At 43.8% G+C, this 19,675-nt stretch overlaps 1 protein-coding gene across 1 annotated transcript in view; it reads right to left on the reverse strand.

The window, feature by feature from the left end:
- DOCK2 (dedicator of cytokinesis 2) overlaps positions 1–19,675 on the reverse strand; it is a 1,017,649-nt gene that overhangs the window by 360,914 nt on the left and 637,060 nt on the right. Inside the window, exon 34 of the mRNA XM_073573729.1 lies at positions 703–788. Coding sequence (XP_073429830.1) covers positions 703–788 — 86 coding nt within the window. The remainder of the gene's footprint in view (positions 1–702; positions 789–19,675) is intronic.

The raw sequence follows: 19,675 nt of genomic DNA on the forward strand, positions 1-19,675 counted from the left end.
GTCATGGGTGAAGGGAAAATTGTCCTTTTTTCAAGCCAGGAGCTTGAACTTTACTTCATTCAGAGTACTATTTATCAGCCATGTAATAAGATGCTCCTTTGTATCATACAGCCCAGGTACATGAGGAGGGTGCCATTGCTTACAAAGGGTTGATCTTTTAAACGGATAATCTTAGTCGCTTACTGTACTACCCATATCCCATAGCCAGAACACTGAGGAGCTGGGACAAGTGATTTGTAACTTTCTTTTTAGCTCCTCCTAATATTCCAGAATACATACAAAGCCATCTATTACTTATCACTGCATCCAGGAAAAACATAAAACAGTGTGTAAGCGCAGCGGAGACCTAAGCTGTCTAATGATATGTCATTTTTTCTCTACAATCAGAGGCAGAAAGACTCACAAAGCTGTCAGGATAGTGAGATACTGGGAGAATAACTTAGGCAGCCTGCAGTCCTCCTCTGTTAGAGCGCCAGGACTTTTATTACTAGATTAGTAAGTACTCTGTTTTTCATAGTTAGAAATGTTTGAGAAAGTGTTAGATTTTGGGCCCATTACCTTATGAAGTTGCCCAGGAGGTGATCTTTCCTCATTAACAACATCTCGATTTACTGTGGAGGTGTTTTATCTCAATTTCTGGCCAAGGGACATCAGTGAAAGAATAAATGGAGTTATTCTACAGCTAATTAGCCCTTTACTTACATTGTTTCAAAAAGTTGCATGTATTGCCAGTCTCCTCGTCCTCCTTCTACTTCATGATCCAGTTTCAGTATTATTTCATTCTCAAACTGCAAGGTAAAAAGATTTGTGACATTATATCACATTTTTTTGCAGACTAAAAATGTATTTACATGTACAGATATTTGGTCCTTTTTTGTTCAATCATACCAAAATGGCTATCTGATTTAATTGAAATCTCCCTAATATGCCAGAAAATTGGTCTGAGGTGCTTAAAAATCTGTCAAACACACTAAACGGATATCTGAAATATATCTCCATTATAAGTAATAGGAAGGTTTTATTTCAGGACAATTATAAAAAATAAAGACAAGCTAGTTTGGGCAGCACAGTGGCTCAGTGGTTGGCACTGTTGCTTTACAGCACCATCCATCTTTTAATCAACTCAGACCATTTTCCATGTCCCTGCTGCCAAAAAAAGTCCCCACAGCATGATGCTGCCACCACCTTGTTTCAATGTGGGGATGGTGTTCTTGGGGTGATGAGCTGTGTTGGTTTGGCACCAGACATAGCGTTAACCTTTGTGGCCAAAAAGTTAAATATTGGTCTCATGTGATCACAGCACAATCCTCCATGGATTTGGAGACTCTCCTGCCTGTCTTTTAGCCAGCTCAAAACGAGCGTTACAATTTTTGTATGTAGGTAAAGGCTGTTTTCTGCCCAATCTTCTATAAAGACCACCTCTATGCAGTGTTTTTATAACCCAACCATAACTTGTATTTCTCAACTTCAGACCTGACGTTTTGAAGATATCTTTGGTCTTCATGTTGTTGTTTGGTTACCGGTGTCTCTTTATTAATGGTGTTGCAGCCTCTGTGGTCTTTCAGAAAAGGTGTGTCTATATAAGCGACAGATCATGTGACACTTAGATTGCACACAGGTGGACTTCCATTCACAAATTGCTTGCCCCATAAATTCTTAGTGGCTTCATCACAAAAGGGGCACATATGCACATGACAGTTTTTAGTTATTTGATCCCATAAATTTAATTTATGCCTATATTCTTCTCACTTCACCAACTCAGACTATTTAGTGCTGGTGTATCACACACAAAAAGAATTAAAAAAATGTTTAAACACAGGTTGTAATGTAACAAATTAGGTAAAAAGTCAAAGGGGTAAATACTTTCGCAAGACACTGTATGTAAAGCGCTGACAGAATGGTAATGCTATATAAGCAATGCATAATACTAAATAAATGAAATTATCTGTTGTTGCAAATGGCTAACTCAGAACAATCACTTAGTTTCTGAGGCTCAGCTGTCAGTCAGGGCCGGGGGCATGTTACAGCGGATGCTCTGTATACTCAGAGCGGTGACTGAAGAATAAAGATAATTTTCTCCCCGCTGTATTCGGCTATGTGCAGGCGCCGGACAGCATCATAAGGCTGTTAACCTGCAGATTAACCTCATATCTGCAGGGTAACAGAGTTATTCCTGGTGCAGGTTTGCTTTCACCAAATTGACAATTGAGTTTAATTTAGCTAGCCACACAAAATTGATTACTGTTATACAGTCATATGTAAAAGTTTGTGCACCCCTATTAATGTTAACCTTTTTTCTTCATAACAATTTTGGTTTTTGCAACAGCTATTTCAGTTTCATATATCTAATAACTGATGGACTCAGCTATATTTCTGGATTCAAATGAGGTTTATTGTACTAACAGAAAATGTGCAATCTGCATTTAAACAAAATTTGACCGGTGCAAAAGTATGGGCACCCTTATCATTTTCTTGATTTGAACACTCCTAACTACTTTTTACTGACTTCCTGAAGCACTAAATTGGTTTTGTAACCTCATTGAGCTTTGAACTTCATAGCCAGGTGTATCAAATCATGAGAAAAGGTATTTAAGGTGGCCACTTGCAAGTAGTTCTCCTATTTGATTCTCCTATGAAGAGTGGCATCATGGGCTCCTCAAAACAACTCTCAAATGATCTGAAAACAAAGATTATTCAACATAGCTTTTCAGGGGAAGGATACAAAAAGTTGTCTCAGAGATTTAACCTGTCAGTTTCCACTGTGAGGAACATAGTAAGGAAATGGAAGAACACAGGTACAGTTCTTGTTAAGCCCAGAAGTGGCAGGCCAAGAAAAGTATCAGAAAGGCAGAGAAGAAGAATGGTGAGAACAGTCAAGGACAATCCACAGACCACCTCCAAAGACCTGCAGCATCATCTTGCTGCAGATGGTGTCACTGTGCATCGGTCAACAATACAGCGCACTTTGCACAAGGAGAAGCTGTATGGGAGAGTGATGCGAAAGAAGCCGTTTCTGCAAGCCCGCCACAAACAGAGTCGCCTGAGGTATGTAGAAGCACATTTGGACAAGCCAGTTACATTTTGGAAGAAGGTCCTGTGGACTGATGAAACAAAGATTGAGTTGTTTAGTCATACAAAAAGGCAACTGGCTTGTCCAAATGTGCTTCTACATACCTCAGGCGACTCTGTTTGTGGCGGGCTTGCAGAAACGGCTTCTTTCGCATCACTCTCCCATACAGCTTCTCCTTGTGCAAAGTGCGCTGTATTGTTGACCGATGCACAGTGACACCATCTGCAGCAAGATGATGCTGCAGGTCTTTGGAGGTGGTCTGTGGATTGTCCTTGACTGTTCTCACCATTCTTCTTCTCTGCCTATTTTTCTTGGCCTGCCACTTCTGGGCTTAACAAGAACTGTACCTGTGTTCTTCCATTTCCTTACTATGTTCCTCACAGTGGAAACTGACAGGTTAAATCTCTGAGACAACTTTTTGTATCCTTCCCCTGAAAAGCTATGTTGAATAATCTTTGTTTTCAGATCATTTGAGAGTTGTTTTGAGGAGCCCATGATGCCACTCTTCATAGGAGAATCAAATAGGAGAACTACTTGCAAGTGGCCACTTTAAATACCTTTTCTCATGATTTGATACACCTGGCTATGAAGTTCAAAGCTCAATGAGGTTACAAAACCAATTTAGTGCTTCAGTAAGTCAGTAAAAAGTAGTTAGGAGTGTTCAAATCAAGAAAATGATAAGGGTGCCCATACTTTTGCACCGGTCAAATTTTGTTTAAATGTAGATTGCACATTTTCTGTTAGTACAATAAACCTCATTTGAATCCAGAAATATAACTGAGTCCATCAGTTATTAGATATATAAAACTGAAATGGCTGTTGCAAAAACCAAAATTGTTATAAAGAAAAAAGGTTAACATTAATAGGGGTGCCCAAACTTTTACATATGACTGTATATAAACATCACTTAAACAGAAACTGCATGTCTGTCTGAAGACGCTCATGTCCAAATAGAAAAATATTCAGAATTGAGAGTCCTCAGTGGTTGATCCCTTTTAATGGCTAACTGAAAAGATGGTAACACATTGCAAGCATTCGAGATTACTCAGGTCTCTTCATCAGGCATTGACTAATACAAAATCTGAAGAATCACATATTTATGCACAATACAGCACAGAAAAAATGCAATAGATAAGACAAGTGTTGTGAAGCAGAAATATCATTGTGGGAGAGGGAGAAACATAAATATTGGACCAGTTCATAGATAAGGAGTCTGGATGTTTTATTGTCCTCTGATTGGGGTCTCCTAATGTGTTGTGATGTCCCCACAAGGTCTTAGGAGCAAATTCCTTAATTGATGTTAAAAGACATAAATCCATGCGACGCATTCATTCCAGCATTGAAAGTGTCAAAGGTCATCATGAGCTTGTACTCCCGGACTCCTCTCTCTCTCTGGGATGTGAAATTACTTTTCAATACCAGTAACTTCATATCCATGGTGTTATGATCAGGCATACAAAAAATGTTTTGCCACAGGTAGATCCATTCTTTTTTCTCTTATTGTGTGACAATGAGAAATCATCCTTGTTCTAAGCTTTTGCCCTCTCTCCCCCACATACAGACCCCCAGTTGGACATTTAGTGCAAATAATTAAGTACACCACATTAGATGTGATGCAGCTGAAAGTACCTGGAATCTTGTAGTCGTGATGTGAATTGGAGATCTTTATCTTGTCCATGGTTATTATAAATGGAAGGTTTTACATTTTTTCTGGTTGCAAGGAAAGGTTCCTGCAGTTGTTGGAGAGGACAGGAGCTTCTGACAATGATGCTTTTTAGATTTGAGGGCTGCCTAAAGCACAGTAGTGGGGGGTCTGGAAAAATGGATTGTAATCGGGCATCTTTTTGTAGTAAAGGTAGTAATTTCCGTGCAGCTCCCCTTAGCACCTCCAGATTTGGGTTGTAGGTGACTACTAGAGGCACCCAGTTATTTTCTTCTTTAGCTGTGTAATGTAGAAGGTGATTCCTTGACATTCTGGTGGCTCTTGTAATTTGGTTTTCAATTGTTCTTGGATGGTAGCCCTGATTCAAAAAGGTCTTTTTGAGGCGACCTAGGTGTTCATCTCTATCCATGGGATTGGAACATATACGATTATTATCTATAGCCAAGCCATCAGATACAGAGTTCTTTATGTGCTTTGGATGGAAACTGTCCCATTTAAGGTACGTTGGATGGTCGATTGGCTTCGGATACAGGGATGTCTCTATTTTATGTTCATTGTTCAAATAAACTTTTTTAATTTTATCTGGTCATTGTGCCTGAAACATATCATTTTCCTTTCCCTAAGGCCGAGGTCACAATTGTGAGAAACTCACACGAGTCTCGCATCTCAATACCCGGCACTGCCGCCGACACTCGGACCGTAGCGCTCAGCTGCATAGAATTACATATGCAGCAGCACACTCTGGTCCCAGTTGTGGCGGCAGTGCCAGGTATTGAGTTTCTCGCAAGTGTAACCCCAGCCTAAAACACAGCCTGGTTATGTAACAGGTCAGTGACACAAGCAGGTTTACATCTGAGTGGCTCAAATTAAACAAAGTGAAGATTTTGGAATGGCAAGACCTTATTAAGAAAACCCTCCAATGTAGCTGAATGGGAATAATTCAGCAATAATATTTGATTGAAGTTATTTCTATTAGGTGTGGCACAACCATGTAAAAATGTTAGGGGGACAATTACTTTTTCACGTAGGAGATTATTGAATAAATGTTTATTCTCAATAAATAACAAGATAACAAAATAATAAGCTCCATTTTGTCTATGTTTTATATTAAACATTTTTAAATTATCTGAAACATTTAAATGCAACAAATTAGTTAAAAAAGAAATAATCCAAAAGGAGCAAATATGTTTTCAGCATTGTACATGCATTCAGTCCTTACAACAATGCAAATAGTCACACCTATTCTTTATAATTAAATTAATGGCTATGGCTTCTTAGGTAATACTTCCCCTTCCATCTAAAGAATACGTTTATTACTGTATATTCACTCAATATATGTCTACTTGATATTTAATATTGGCCTGCAGCCCCCAAAATTATGGCATTTAAAAGCAATTCTTCACCTAACTTCTCAGTGGGATATCCTCTACCTGGTGACTATCAGCAAACAATGTTATCTAATTATTGCTTGTTTAGTGGACTTAATGAGAAGTCATTTCTCTTGTGTAAAACAATTTTACAGCAAACATTTACATCACCATGTTCAGGGGATTTTTTTGGCAATTTTGCTTAATTAACCAATTGTAATGGGCTGGGTGGTGGAACTACTGTGCAAATGTCCAAGGAAGACCTGGAGGGGCGTGATTAGGAGCTTCAACCAATCCAATCACGGACACGCAGAAGCTAACGACACCGCAGTCCGTAGAGAGACAAGGGAGGTGATCCAGGTGCTACTCCAGGACTGATCTTGGGTAGATGGCGGCTGACCCCTAGGAGCAGATAGCTGGAATGGCCGGGAGAATGTCCAACAGATGGAGGGAGGCCAAGAAGATGACAGGAACCGCAGGTGCAGACTGGACAGTCTGATGGAGAGATGAGTACTGGTGGGTGCAGCTGGCTCAGCTGCCGTTGAGGTGAGCACTGGCAGGTGAAGCTGGCTCTGCTGCTGTTGAGATGAGCACTGGCGAGTGCAGCTGGCTCAGCTGCCATTGAGGTGAGCACTGGTGGGTGCAGCTGGCTCGGCTGCCATTGAAGTAAGCACTGGCGGATGCAGCTGGCTCGGCTGCCATTGAGGTGGGCACTAGTGGGTGCAGCTTGCTCTGCTGCCATGGAGGTGAGCACTGGTGGTTGAAACTGGCACTGCTTCCATTGAGGTGAGCACTGGCGGGTGCAGCTGGCTCGCTGCAATTGAGGTGAGCACTGGTGGGTGCAGCTGGCTCGGCTGCAATTGAGCTGAGCACTGGTGGGTGCAGCTGGCTCAGCTGCCATTGAGGTGAGCACTAGCGGGTGCAGCTAGCTCTGCTGCTGTTGAGGTGAGCATTGGTGGGTGCAGCTGGCTCTGCTGCTATTGAGGTGAGCACTGGCGGGTGCAGCTGGCTCTGCTGCTATTGAGGTGAGCACTGGCGGGTGCAGCTGGCTTGGTTGCAATTGAGGCGAGCACTGGCGGGTGCAGCTCGCTCGGTTGCCATTGAGGTGAGCACTGGCGGGTGCAGCTGGCTCGCTGCAATTGAGGTGAGCACTGGTGGGTGCAGCTGGCTCGGCTGCAATGGAGCTGAGCACTGGTGGGTGCAGCTGGCTCAGCTGCCATTGAGGTGAGCACTAGCGGGTGCAGCTGGCTCAGCTGCCATTGAGGTGAGCACTAGCGGGTGCAGCTAGCTCTGCTGCTGTTGAGGTGAGCATTGGTGGGTGCAGCTGGCTCTGCTGCTATTGAGGTGAGCACTGGCGGGTGCAGCTGGCTCTGCTGCTATTGAGGTGAGCACTGGCAGGTGCAGCTTGCTTGGTTGCAATTGAGGCGAGCACTGGCGGGTGCAGCTCGCTCGGTTGCCATTGAGGTGAGCACTGGCGGGTGCAGCTGGCTTGGCTGCCATTGAGGTGAGCACTGGCGGGGGCAGCTGGCTCTGCTGCCATTGAGGTGAGCACTGGCGGGTGCAGCTGGTTCTGCTACTGGGGCATGCTGAAGCTGTCGGTGTCTTGATTGACAGCTCAATTAGCCAATCTGTGACGGAGGCATCGGCTGTCTCAGGTGTTCACTATCCAGGGTAATTGCAATGCCTACTTAACTGAGCAGCTTCTCTTCGACCACTTCCAGATGTACATTCATTTTGTGAGGTTTGTGCTCTGTGATCTCCTGTGCCTTGTGTTCTGTTTGCTTGATGTGTTGCCTGACTTTGGACTTCGTTCTGACCATCTGCCTGCTTAACCCCTTCAGTTCTGATTCGTTAACCTCCCGGTACTCTGACCTCGAAACATTACTTGACTATGCTTTTGTCTCTTCCTTCTGTTTATGATGTACCCTCCTGGCTCCGGACCTTGGACTCCTTGACCACTCTGACTCACGGCTCGGTCGTGAGTAGTGACTAGCGTCACAACATTGCGCATGCACTTGAGGGGAACGCGTGCGGCCTCTTTAAGAAAGAGGAAGGGTGCGTGCGCGGACTATAAGTACAGTATGTGGAGACCTGCTAGGAGTGCATGCACTCAGAGAAGCAGTAACATAGTAACATAGTTATTAAGGTTGAAGGGAGACTATAAGTCCATCTAGTTCAACCCATATCCTGTCCTAACCTGCCCTAACATGTTAATCCAGAGGAAGGCAAAAAAAACCCATGTGGCAAACAGTAAGCTTCACAATGGGGAAAAAAATTCCTTCCGGACTCCACATAAGGCAATCAGATTAGCTCCCTGGATCAACGCAATATTAAGGAAACTAGTGTATATACCCTGTAATATTATACTTTTCAAGAAAGGCATCCAGTCCCTTCTTAAATTTTAGTAGGGAAACACTCATTACAACATCATATGGCAGAGAGTTCCATAGTCTCACTGCTCTTACAGTAAAGAATGCGCGTCTGTGAGTATGCTTAAACCTTCTTTCCTCCAGACGTAGAGGATGCCCCCTTGTCCCCGTCACAGGTCTAAGAGTAAAAAGATCATTAGAAAGGTCTTTGTACTGTCCCCGCATATATTTATACATTGAAATAAGATCACCCCTAAGCCTTCGATTCTCCAAACTAAATAACCTCAAGTTTAATAACCTGTCTTGGTATTGCAGACCCCCTAGTTCCCTAATAACCTTGGTCACTCTTCTCTGCACCCGCTCCAGTTCAGCTATGTCTTTCTTATACACCGGAGACCAGAACTGTACATAGTATTCTAAGTGTGGTCGCACTAGTGACTTATATAGAGGTAAAATTATGTTCTCCTCATGAGCTTCTATGCCTCTTTTAATGCATCCCATTATTTTATTTGCCTTTGCAGCAGCTGCCTGACACTGGCCACTAAATGTGAGTTTGTCATCCACCCATACACCCAGGTCTTTTTCAGTGACAGTTTTGCCCAGTGTTTTACAATTAAGCACATAATTATACATCTTATTCGTTCTACCCAAGTGCATGACCTTACATTTATCCCCATTAAAGCTCATTTGCCATTTATCAGCCCAAGCTTCTAGGTTACTTAAATCCTCCTGTAATATAAAATTGTCCTCCTCTGTATTGATTACCCTGCAGAGTTTAGTGTCATCTGCAAATATTGAAATACTACTCTCTATGCCCCCTACAAGGTCATTAATATGTTAAAAAGAAGCGGGCCCAAAACTGAACCCTGTGGTACCCCACTGCTAACCGTGACCCAGACCGAGTGTGCTCCATTAAAAACCACCCTTTGTTTCCTATCCCTGAGCCAGCTCTTAACCCACCTACACATATTTTCCCCTATCCCCATTGTTCTCATTTTATGTATCAACCTTTTTTGTGTGGCACCGTATCAAAAGCTTTTGAAAAGTCCATGTACATGTTAAATATTAATAATCCGTTAATTTCTTATAAGACTCAGTTCTGTACATTGCTTTAGCTTACACGACATAGGCTATTTTTAAGCTTGGCTCATGGTAGAAAGATAGCTCCATATATGTAGAGACCACGTGCTTTAGGAGACGTATATAATTCATGGCTAACTGTAGAGGTCGCTCTTCTTCCCTCACCATCATGAGAGACAGACACGAAGATGTTTTCTGTGCTGGGCCATGACATGACATAACAGCTGGTATGTTACTTTAGTACGAAGAAGCCGAACTGAGAGACAGACGCCATTTGCCATGTGAGATCCCGGAGAGAAAGAAGAATACATGCTGCTTTGCTATGAACAATGGACAATATCTCTTTCACTTATTTTTATTCACCTGTTTTTCTGTAATAACCTTTCTTTGATGGAAGAATCCAAATAAACCACTATATTTTTATCTGGTAACTAGTCCTGAGTATTTTACAGGATATGCATTATTTTACAGTACACCACGTCCACTGCATTCCCTTGGGCCAGTCCGGAACTTACCTCTTCATAAAAGCTTATCATATTAGTCTGACAGGAACGGTCCCTGGTAAACCCATGTTGATATTCGGTCATGAGGTTATTCTTCTCCAGATACTCCAGTATAGTATTTCTTAGAAAACCCTCCAGGATTTTACCCACAGTTGAGGTTAAACTTACTGGCCTATAATTTCCAAGTTCAGTTTTTGTCCCCTTTTTGAATTTGGCACCACATTTGCTATACGCCAGTCCTGTGGTACAGACCCTGTCATTATGGAATCTTTAAAGATTAAAAATAATGGTCTATGACTGTGCTTAATTCCTGCAGTACTCGGGGGTGTATCCCATCCGGGCCCGGGGATTTGTCAATTTTAGTGATTTTTAGACGCCACCGTACTTCCTGCTGGGTTAAGCAGGTGACATTTAATGGAGAATTTTTATCTCTGATCATGTTATCCATCATGGGATTTTCTTGTGTAAATACTGTTGAAAAAAAGTCATTTAGCATATTAGCTTTTTCCTCATCCTCATCCACCATTTCACCCAGACTATTTTAAAGGGGACCAACACTATCATTTTTTAGTTTCTTACTATTTATGTAGTTAAAGAATATTTTGGGATTATTTTTACTTTCTATGGCAATGAGTCTCTCTGTCTCAATCTTTGCTGTCTTGATTTGCTTTTTACAGAATTTATTTAATCTTCTGTATTTAGTTAATGCCTCATCACTACCTACTTGCTTTAATTCTCTAAATGCTTTCTTTTTGTCTCTTATTGCGCCCCTTACAGCTCTATTTAGCCATAGTGGTTTCCTCCTATTTCTCGCATCTTTATTCCCATACGGTATATATTGTGCACAGGTCCTATTCAGGATGCTAATAATCGTCTCCCATTTTCTTTGTGTAATTTTATGTCTCAGGATATCGTCCCAGTTAAATTTCCAACGGATTGGTGCAATTGCTTTCCTGAAGTTTAGTGTCCTTGTAACCCCTCTACTACACATCTTATTAAAGGATACATGAAAACTTATTAATTTGTGATCACTATTACCCAAGTGACCCCCAACCCTTACATTTGATATGCGGTCTGGCCTGTTGGTTAATATTAGGTCTAGCAGTGCCCCCCCTCTTGTTGGGTCCTGAACCAGTTGTGAAAGGTAATTGTCTCTCATAGTTGTCAAAAACCTATTACCTTTGATGGAACTGCAGGTTTCGGTTCCCCAATGTATTTCAGGGTAGTTGAAGTCCCCCATAATAATGACTTCTCCTTGAGTCGCTGCTTCATCTATTTGCTTTATGAGGATATTCTCTGTTGCTTCCATTATTTTTGGAGACTTATAACAAATCCCTATCAGTAATTTATTATTTTTCCCCCATCCCCTTATCTCTACCCACAGGGACTCTACATTTTCATTAGATTCATATATATTATCACGCAGGATGAGTTTTAAGGATGATTTTACATATAAACACACGCCTCCCCCTCGCTTATTTGTACGGTCATTTCTGAACAGACTATAGCCCTGTAAATTAACCGCCCAGTCATGGCTCTCGTCCAGCCATGTCTCAGATATCCCCACCATGTCATAATTATGTTCCAACAACATTAACTCCAATTCCTCCATTTTGTTGGCGAGGCTTCTGGCATTAGTATACATGCACTTTATGTATCTCTCTGTACCTCTATTCTTTCTTAAATTATTAACTGTTCTAACCCCACCCCCATGCCAGTCCCACCCCCAATTTCATTATTTGCGCCCAGGTCTCTATCTGCACTGTCTTCCCCTCCTATAAAAGGAATACCCTGCCCCCCAATCCCTAGTTTAAACACTCCTCCAACCTTCTAGCCATTTTCTCCCCCAGCACAGCTGCACCCTCCCCATTGAGGTGCAGCCCGTCCCGAGTGTAGAACCTGTAGCCAACTGAGAAGTTGGCCCAGACCTTATCTCCAGGATGAAACAGAGGTGAATCCAGATGTCTCTTATCCACGTGTCTTTTCATCCATTCAGAGAATTTACCAAAGATGTTTTGGTGTCCTCTCAGATCTCAGAAAAATTCCTGACGAGGAAATCAGCAGCTGGAATGTCGGAGGTAACAGCCACAGGGAACGGCACTTTGGGGTGTTGACCATACACCACAAAAAAAATGGAGATTTGGCCAAAGACTCGCTCACATGGTTATTGTAAGAAAATTCAGCCTAAGGCAGGAGTTCAGCCCAGTCACTGTTATGAGCATTGCCAAAATGCCAGAAAAAATTAGTCAGGATCTGATTGAGTCGTTCCACTTGGCCATTGGACTGAGGATGGTAAGAAGATGAGAAATGCAAAGTAACATCCAGTAGCTTACAGGTGGCACTCCAGAAATGAGAGGTAAACTGGACACCTCTATTGGAGACCATGTGAAACGGTAGACCATGGAGACAAAAAATCTGAAGAATGAATTCTTTTGCCAGTACTGGTGCAGATGAAATGATCCATCTTGGAAAAACGATCCACCACCCAGATGACGGTACATGCAGCCGACAGTGGCAGATCTGTGATGAAATCCATGGAGATATGCTGCCAGGGAGCAGATGGCACAGGTAAAGAAAGCAACCGACCGGTCGGAAGCGGTTTGTGAGTCTTATTTCGGGCAGAAGAAGGACAAGCAGTGACAAAATTCGCAACATCTTTGTCAGCCACCAATAGTGTCGAGAGATAAGGAGAGTAGTCTTCTTTTGTCCGGGGTGGACCGCCACCTTAGAAGAATGTTTCCAGAGAAGAACCTGCTTCTTCAAAGGTTCAGCCACGTAAGTCTTACCAGAGAGTAGACAAGGAAAGTATAGCGGAGCGAATGATTATTTTGGAGGGCTCGATGATAGGTTTAAGCTCCTCCTCCTGGTCGGAGGCCAGGAGGAGGTGAAGAGTGTGTCTGCCTTAACGCTTTTATCAGCCAGACAAAAGTGGAGTGTGAAGTTGAAGGGAATGAAGAACAAAGACCACCTAGCTCGACCACAGTCTATTGAACAAAGTTACTCACGGAGCCGGAGTACAGGTGGGCCAATTCAACAAATGTCTCTTTGCCGCAGGAGACAGACACAGTCAAGGTCAATGATGGATAGGTAGAAGTTATGTCCAGGGTATCCTCTCTTACCAACCCTAGGCACTGGCGTTTCCCGATCTCTCGGGGCAAGACCGAATAAGGTGTTCGGAGCTGCCACAGTAGAAGCATGTACATTCGGCCCGATGAACCTCTTGGCGGCGCTTGGATAGCTTCACCTGGTCTTTCTGCATTTTCACACGAAGAATACGCAGCAGGAACTTGCTTAATGATCGGTCGTTGATAGGTGGGAGCCAGGCATACTGATCTTCTCTTGTGGTTCACCTCTTTGGTCCATTCTTGGAACCTAATGTCAATTCTGATTGCGAGAGACACCAGGTCATCCAGAGAGGTGAGTATCTCCGGGCCTGCCAGTTCACCCTTGATTCGCCCGGAGAGACATTCCCAGAAGATTGCCACCAGAGCCTCATTGTTCCAAGCGAGTTCTGAAGAAAAGGTACGTAAACGGACCGCATACTGGCCCACAGAAAGGTTACTTTGGCATAACTGGAGCAGAGAAGAGGCTGCATAAGAATGGTGACCGCCCGGTGCTCGCCGAAGAGCTTACAAAAGGCTTTCAAAAAGAACTGTAGGTTCATCACTAACGGATCCCTTCTTTCACACAGTGGATTGACCATGCTAGGGCCTCACCAGATAGGTGTGACATGATGGTCACTTTAGCTCGGTCCGAGGTGAACTGATGAGCCAGGAGTTTGAAGTGCAATGTGCACTGGTTAATGAGCCCCTGACAATGGGTGGGATCTCCGCCAAAGCATGGAGCAACTGACAGGATAGGTCCGGAACCTGGTGTATAACTGGCAGCCTGGATGGTCACCATGGTGGTAACTGCCCCCTGAGGGGATGTGGAAGCGACCAGTACTGCCAGTGTATCGAGACGAGTATTCACACATCGTAGATAGGAAAGAATCTTGTCCTGCTGGTCCTTCTGGCGGGAGACTTCCTGGTATAGGTCTGAGAAGGAAGATACCTGGGAGCTAGCGGATTTCATTGGCCTGGGCAAACTGTAATGGGCTGGGTGGTGGAACCACTGTGCCAAAGCCCAAGGAGGACCTGGAGGGGCGTAATGAGGAGCCTCACCCAATCTGATCATGGACATGTAGCAGTTAACGACACTGCTGTCCATAGAGAGACAAGGGAGGTGATCCAGGTGCTACTTCAGGACTGACCTTGGGTAGATGGAAGGTGACTCCTAGGATCGGATAGCTGGAATGGCCTGGAGGAATGTTAAACAGATGCAGGCAGAGAAGATGACAGGCGCCGCAGGTACAGACAGGATGGTCTGACGGAGAGATGCGCACTGGTGGGTGCAGCTGGCTTGGCTGCCGTTGAGGTGAGCACTGGCGGGTGCAGCAGACTCAGCTATCATTGAAGGAAGCACTAGCGAGTGCAGCAGACTCAGATGCAAGTACAGGGACCTGAGAACTGACAAGTGTGTTAGGAACAAACTCACAACATTGCACAGGCACCTCCATGTTGGATGAGGTGCTTTAAATAGTAAGAGACCTCCAGCTATTGGCTGGGGACACTTTAGAGGAACGCGCGTGGCCCCTTTAATAAAGAGGAAGGATTTGCGCGCATGCTCTGTGCACAGTGCCTGGAGACCTGCTTGGAGTGTGGGCACCCCGGGCAGCAGCAAACCCAGAAATGGGAGGATGGGAGGCCTTGGTGGTGAGTACGCTGATATCTTTGCAGGGAGAGCAGGACTGCAGGCAGAGATGCGTTCACTACACCAATGCAGTCTTCATTGAATGACATTTACAGTCATTCATTCCTTTTTGCCCAAACACAAATGGGCGAGACTGGAGATAAAATGGAAGCAACCACACACTATTAAACATCCACATCTAACATACTGCTCACTTGAGTTTAGTTGTATTAGCTCCTACGTGAATTAAAAAAGAAATACAATGCGCACAGAGACTCAGGAAATCCAAAAACACTCAAGTTAATTTTCAACTTACAGAAAAAAAAGCTGAATTACATTTGATATAAATTGCATACTTCACAGTAACAATTGATACGATGGACCAGTTTCTAAGATGTGTCTGACCAGTTTCACATCTCTCAGAAATTATATTCACAGTTTAAGAAAAAATGTTAAAACTCCCTGCTCGATTTCCCCATGTGTGTCAAAGGGCAAATGATCCGCAACTCAATAAAAAATCAATAATAAAATCAATCTACAGTACATCATGGAATGGTGCATATGCAATTTAAAACATGTGGGATCTATCACGAGAAAGCGAAAAACTAGAATGATATTAGCCAGTCCACTAATCGTATTGTATCCAATGTTTCTAATAATTTCATCACTACACACAATACACAAATTTCAGACTGTATAATATATGCTGTGGAACATATCCCAAAACATATACGAGGTGGAGATAGAGAAAAAAACTACGTAATAGAGAGGGTTTTTGGATATTTATTCTTGATACGCGACTTCCTGCAGGATTAAACTTTGTTTAAATGCAGATTGCACATTTTCTGTTAGTACAATAAACCTCATTTTAATCCAGAAATATAACTGAGTCCATCAGTTATTAGATATATGAAACTGAAATAACTGTTGCAAAAAACAAAATTGTTATAAAGAAAAAAGGTTAACATTAATAGGGGTGCCCCCCAAACTTTAACATATGACTGTACATATACGGAGATTTGACAGTTTCACCAACGTATACAGCTGTACACTTCTGATACAGTGCCGTTTTTAAATAATTAATATGCATTTTATTGCATGAAATAAGTATATGATCACCTATCCACCAGCAAGAAATCTGTTAGACCTGTTAGTTTTTCTTTAAGAAGCCCTCCTACTCTGCACTCTTTACCTGTATTAATTGCACCAGTTTGAACTCATTACCTGTATAAAAGACACCTGTCCACATACGCAATCAGTCACGCACCAACCTCTCCACCATGGCCAAGACAAAAGAGCTGTCTAAGGACACCGGGGACAAAATTATAGACCTGGAAAAGGCATGCAGCTTGGTGAGAAGGCAACATCCACAATTATAAAAAAATGGAAGAAATACAAGATGACTGTCAATCTTGCTCAGTTTGGGGTTCCATGCAAGATCTCGCCTCGTGGGATAAGGATAATTCTGAAAAAAGGTCAGGAATCAACCTAGAACTACATGAAAGGACTTGATCAATGGCTTGAAGAAAGCTGGGATCACAGTTTAATCCATGACAGTGTAGTGTGTTACTACGGGAATGTTTGAAAGTCCCCCTGCTCATGCCAGCACAAGCCCAGGCCCATTTGAAGTTTGCCAATGACCATTTGCAGAGAAGGCACTGGAAAATGTCATATGGTGAGATGAGACAAAAATTGAACTTTTTAGTATCAAATCCACTCGCGGTGTTTCGAGGAAGAAGAAGAAGGAGTACAACCCCAAGAAGACTGTTCTAACTATGAAGCATGAGGGGGAAACATTATAATTTGGAGGTGCTTTTTCTGCAAAGGGGACAGGACAACTATTGAAGGTAAGATGGATGGGGTCATGTGTCATAAGTAGAGTTGAGCGAAACGGGTCAAAAAATTTCAAAAGTCGCCGACTTTTGGCAAAGTCGGGTTTCATGAAACGAAACCCGACCCTAGGATGAGGTCGGCGACTTAAGCACCAAAGTCGCGTTTCAAAAGTTTGTTTTGCGCTCTTTTTCAGCCAATCAGGATCCACGGACACTGTGGGCAACGTGATGACATGGGCACGGGTCACCACCATCTTTCAAAAGGGCATGCAAATGATTGGCTTGCTTTGGTGGGCGTCACAGGGGGTATAAAAGGGCATGCACGCCGACCGCCATCTTACTTCTGCCGATCTTAGCATAGGGAGAGGTTGCTGCTGATTCTGTAGGGAGAGTGTTAGGCAGGGAACAAGAAAAAAAAACTGCTTCTGCTGCTAGCGATTGTGCCTGTACAACACACCAGTCACTGTGTGTGCAGTGCAAGGGGAGGCTATATTGTGGTGTATCAGTGGTGTTGGTTGTTGGGCTGCCTTCTAAGGCTTCCTGACAGCTGCATTGCTGTTTACCCACTGCTCTGCAAACTGCTTTTTTAAAAGCAATCCCAATTTTTTTTTTTGTCCTGCTGATGTACTGAGCTGCAAACTGCTTTTTTAAAAGCAATCCCAATTTTTTTTTTTGTCCTCCTGAGGTACTGAGCGTGCATTTTTTCACAACATACAGCGGTGTACGCTCCTCACACAGTACAGTGTAACGGCTGTTATCACAGCCACAGTGAAGCTATCTGTGTGTCACTGTGGAAGGATAAGTGGAGGACTTGTTCCGTTCTTACAGACCTGCACTCTAGGGAGATTCCTACTCTGCCCAATTCTACATACACCTTGTAGTTTGTGATACACTAGCCAATTTATGCCTGTGACATAGCGCTATGATATTCAGTGGGCCTCACACAATCCAAAAGTGTCCAGTGTCCACAAGTGTCTGCAGAAATTCAAAATCTCACTTATCCTCTAGTCACTTTGGTCACAGCTGTGCAATCGAGCCTGTGACATAGCGCTCAGATATTCAGTGGGCCTCACACAATCCAAAAGTGTCCAGTGTCCACAAGTGTATGCAGAAATTCAAAATCTCACTTATCCTCTAGTCACTTTGGTCACAGCTGTGCAATCGAGCCTGTGACATAGCGCTCAGATATTCAGTGGGCCTCACACAATCCAAAAGTGTCCAGTGTCCACTAGTGTGAGCAGAAATTCAAAATCTCCCCTGTCCTATAGACACCTTGTACCTTGTTTTACATTACTATATAGTTTGTTGGATTTTGTCTACATTTCTACCAAAAATGAGGAAGGCTGGTGGAAGAGGCCGTGGAATTGGGCGGGGGTTGGCAGCTGGTAATGATGGTGTTGGTGGTGGATCTGATGGTAGTGGCAAGAGCAAAATAGGACCGAGTGCAGGAGGTGTTGAGCCTGCGTCATCGTCTGGCTCCATAAGGCTTCGAAGGCTTAGTTTTCTAGGAGTTGGCAAACCGCTTTTAAAGCCAGAGCATCAGGAAAAAGTTTTGTCTTACATTGCTGACTCAGCCTCCAGCTCTATCGCCTCCTCTTCTTCAGTTGTGAAAAGTAAAAGCACTGAGTCGTCATTGGAGGCTCATGTTCATGAACCACACCTTTCCTTGTGTCCTTCACCCCAACCAAGATTGAAGGATGATGCAGGCCATACTACTGATTACTCCATGGAGCTGTTTTCACATACCATGCCTGGATTATCAAGTCAAATGGTGAATTACCCAGGCCAAGATGAATCTGACATGGAGTGCACTGATGCACAGCCGCTGATGGATGATTCTGCTGGTACATTCACTCAGAGCACTACATTGTCCTCGCAGTGTACAGAGCCAGATTCTGACCCTGATGAGACTCAGGTGCCCCTTCCCGCACACTATACCACCATACACGGTGACACAGAGGAAGGTGCACATGACATTGAAGAGGAGGTGATGGATGACCCAGTTGTTGACCCAGATTGGCATCCATTGGAGGAAGAGGGTGCTGCTTCCAATAGCTCAGATGAGGAGCATCCACAGCAGACATCGACATCGCAACAGCTGTTATCTGGCAGGCCCGGAGCACTCCAAAGACAGGTTCCAAAAATCAAAAGAGTTGCTGGACAGCTTGTCCAGTGGGTCAAAAGATCACAGCGTGCTAGGCCGCAAAATGTCTGCCAAAGTAGGAAGAGTGCAGTGTGGCACTTTTTTGAACAAAATCCTCATGATCAGGCCAAGGTTATCTGTAAAAAGTGCGCAAAGACCTTTAGCCGAGGGAAAAATCTGAAAAATTTGAATACCAGTTGCATGCTTAGACATTTAAACACCATGCACTTGCAAGCGTGGACACAACACCAAACCTCAAGTGCCACATGTGCAACTGATCACAACGAAGGTAGTCAGCAACGCTACATTGTTTCCCCCACTGTAAGCCCACCGGTTAGCACAGCAGCAAATGTTGAGGTGTCATTGCAAGGCCACAGCAGTCAGGGAATCCCACTGTTATATCAACGAAAGACTGAATCTAGGCCATCAGAAAGAACACGAACTCCATCACCATCATCAACCCTCTCTCAGTCCGCCCTGTCCACCACTACTTCCACCATATGCAGCTCTCAAGTCCAGCTCACCCTCCCAGAGACTATGAGTAGGTCAAGAAAGTACTCAGTCTCTCATCCGCGTACACTGGGTTTGAACGCCCACATTGCCAAACTAATCTCGTTTGAGATGATGCCCTTTCGGTTGGTGGAAAGCGCAGCTTTCCGCGAACTCATGGCCTATGCAGTACCACGCTATGACCTACCCAGTCGCCACTTCTTCTCTCGCAAAGCCATCCCAGCCCTCCACCATCATGTGAAAGACCGCATTGTCCATGCACTCAAGCAGTCAGTGAGCGGAAAGGTGCACCTCACAACTGATGCATGGTCCAGTCGGCATGGCCAGGGCCGTTACGTGTCCATCACTGCGCACTGGGTTAATGTGGTGGATGCAGGGTCCACAGGGGACAGCGGTGGTGGGACAGT

This window comes from Dendrobates tinctorius, unplaced genomic scaffold (genome assembly GCF_039654945.1).
Source record: "Dendrobates tinctorius isolate UK_male_01 unplaced genomic scaffold, ASM3965494v1 ptg000036l, whole genome shotgun sequence".
Lineage (NCBI taxonomy): Eukaryota > Metazoa > Chordata > Amphibia > Anura > Dendrobatidae > Dendrobates > Dendrobates tinctorius.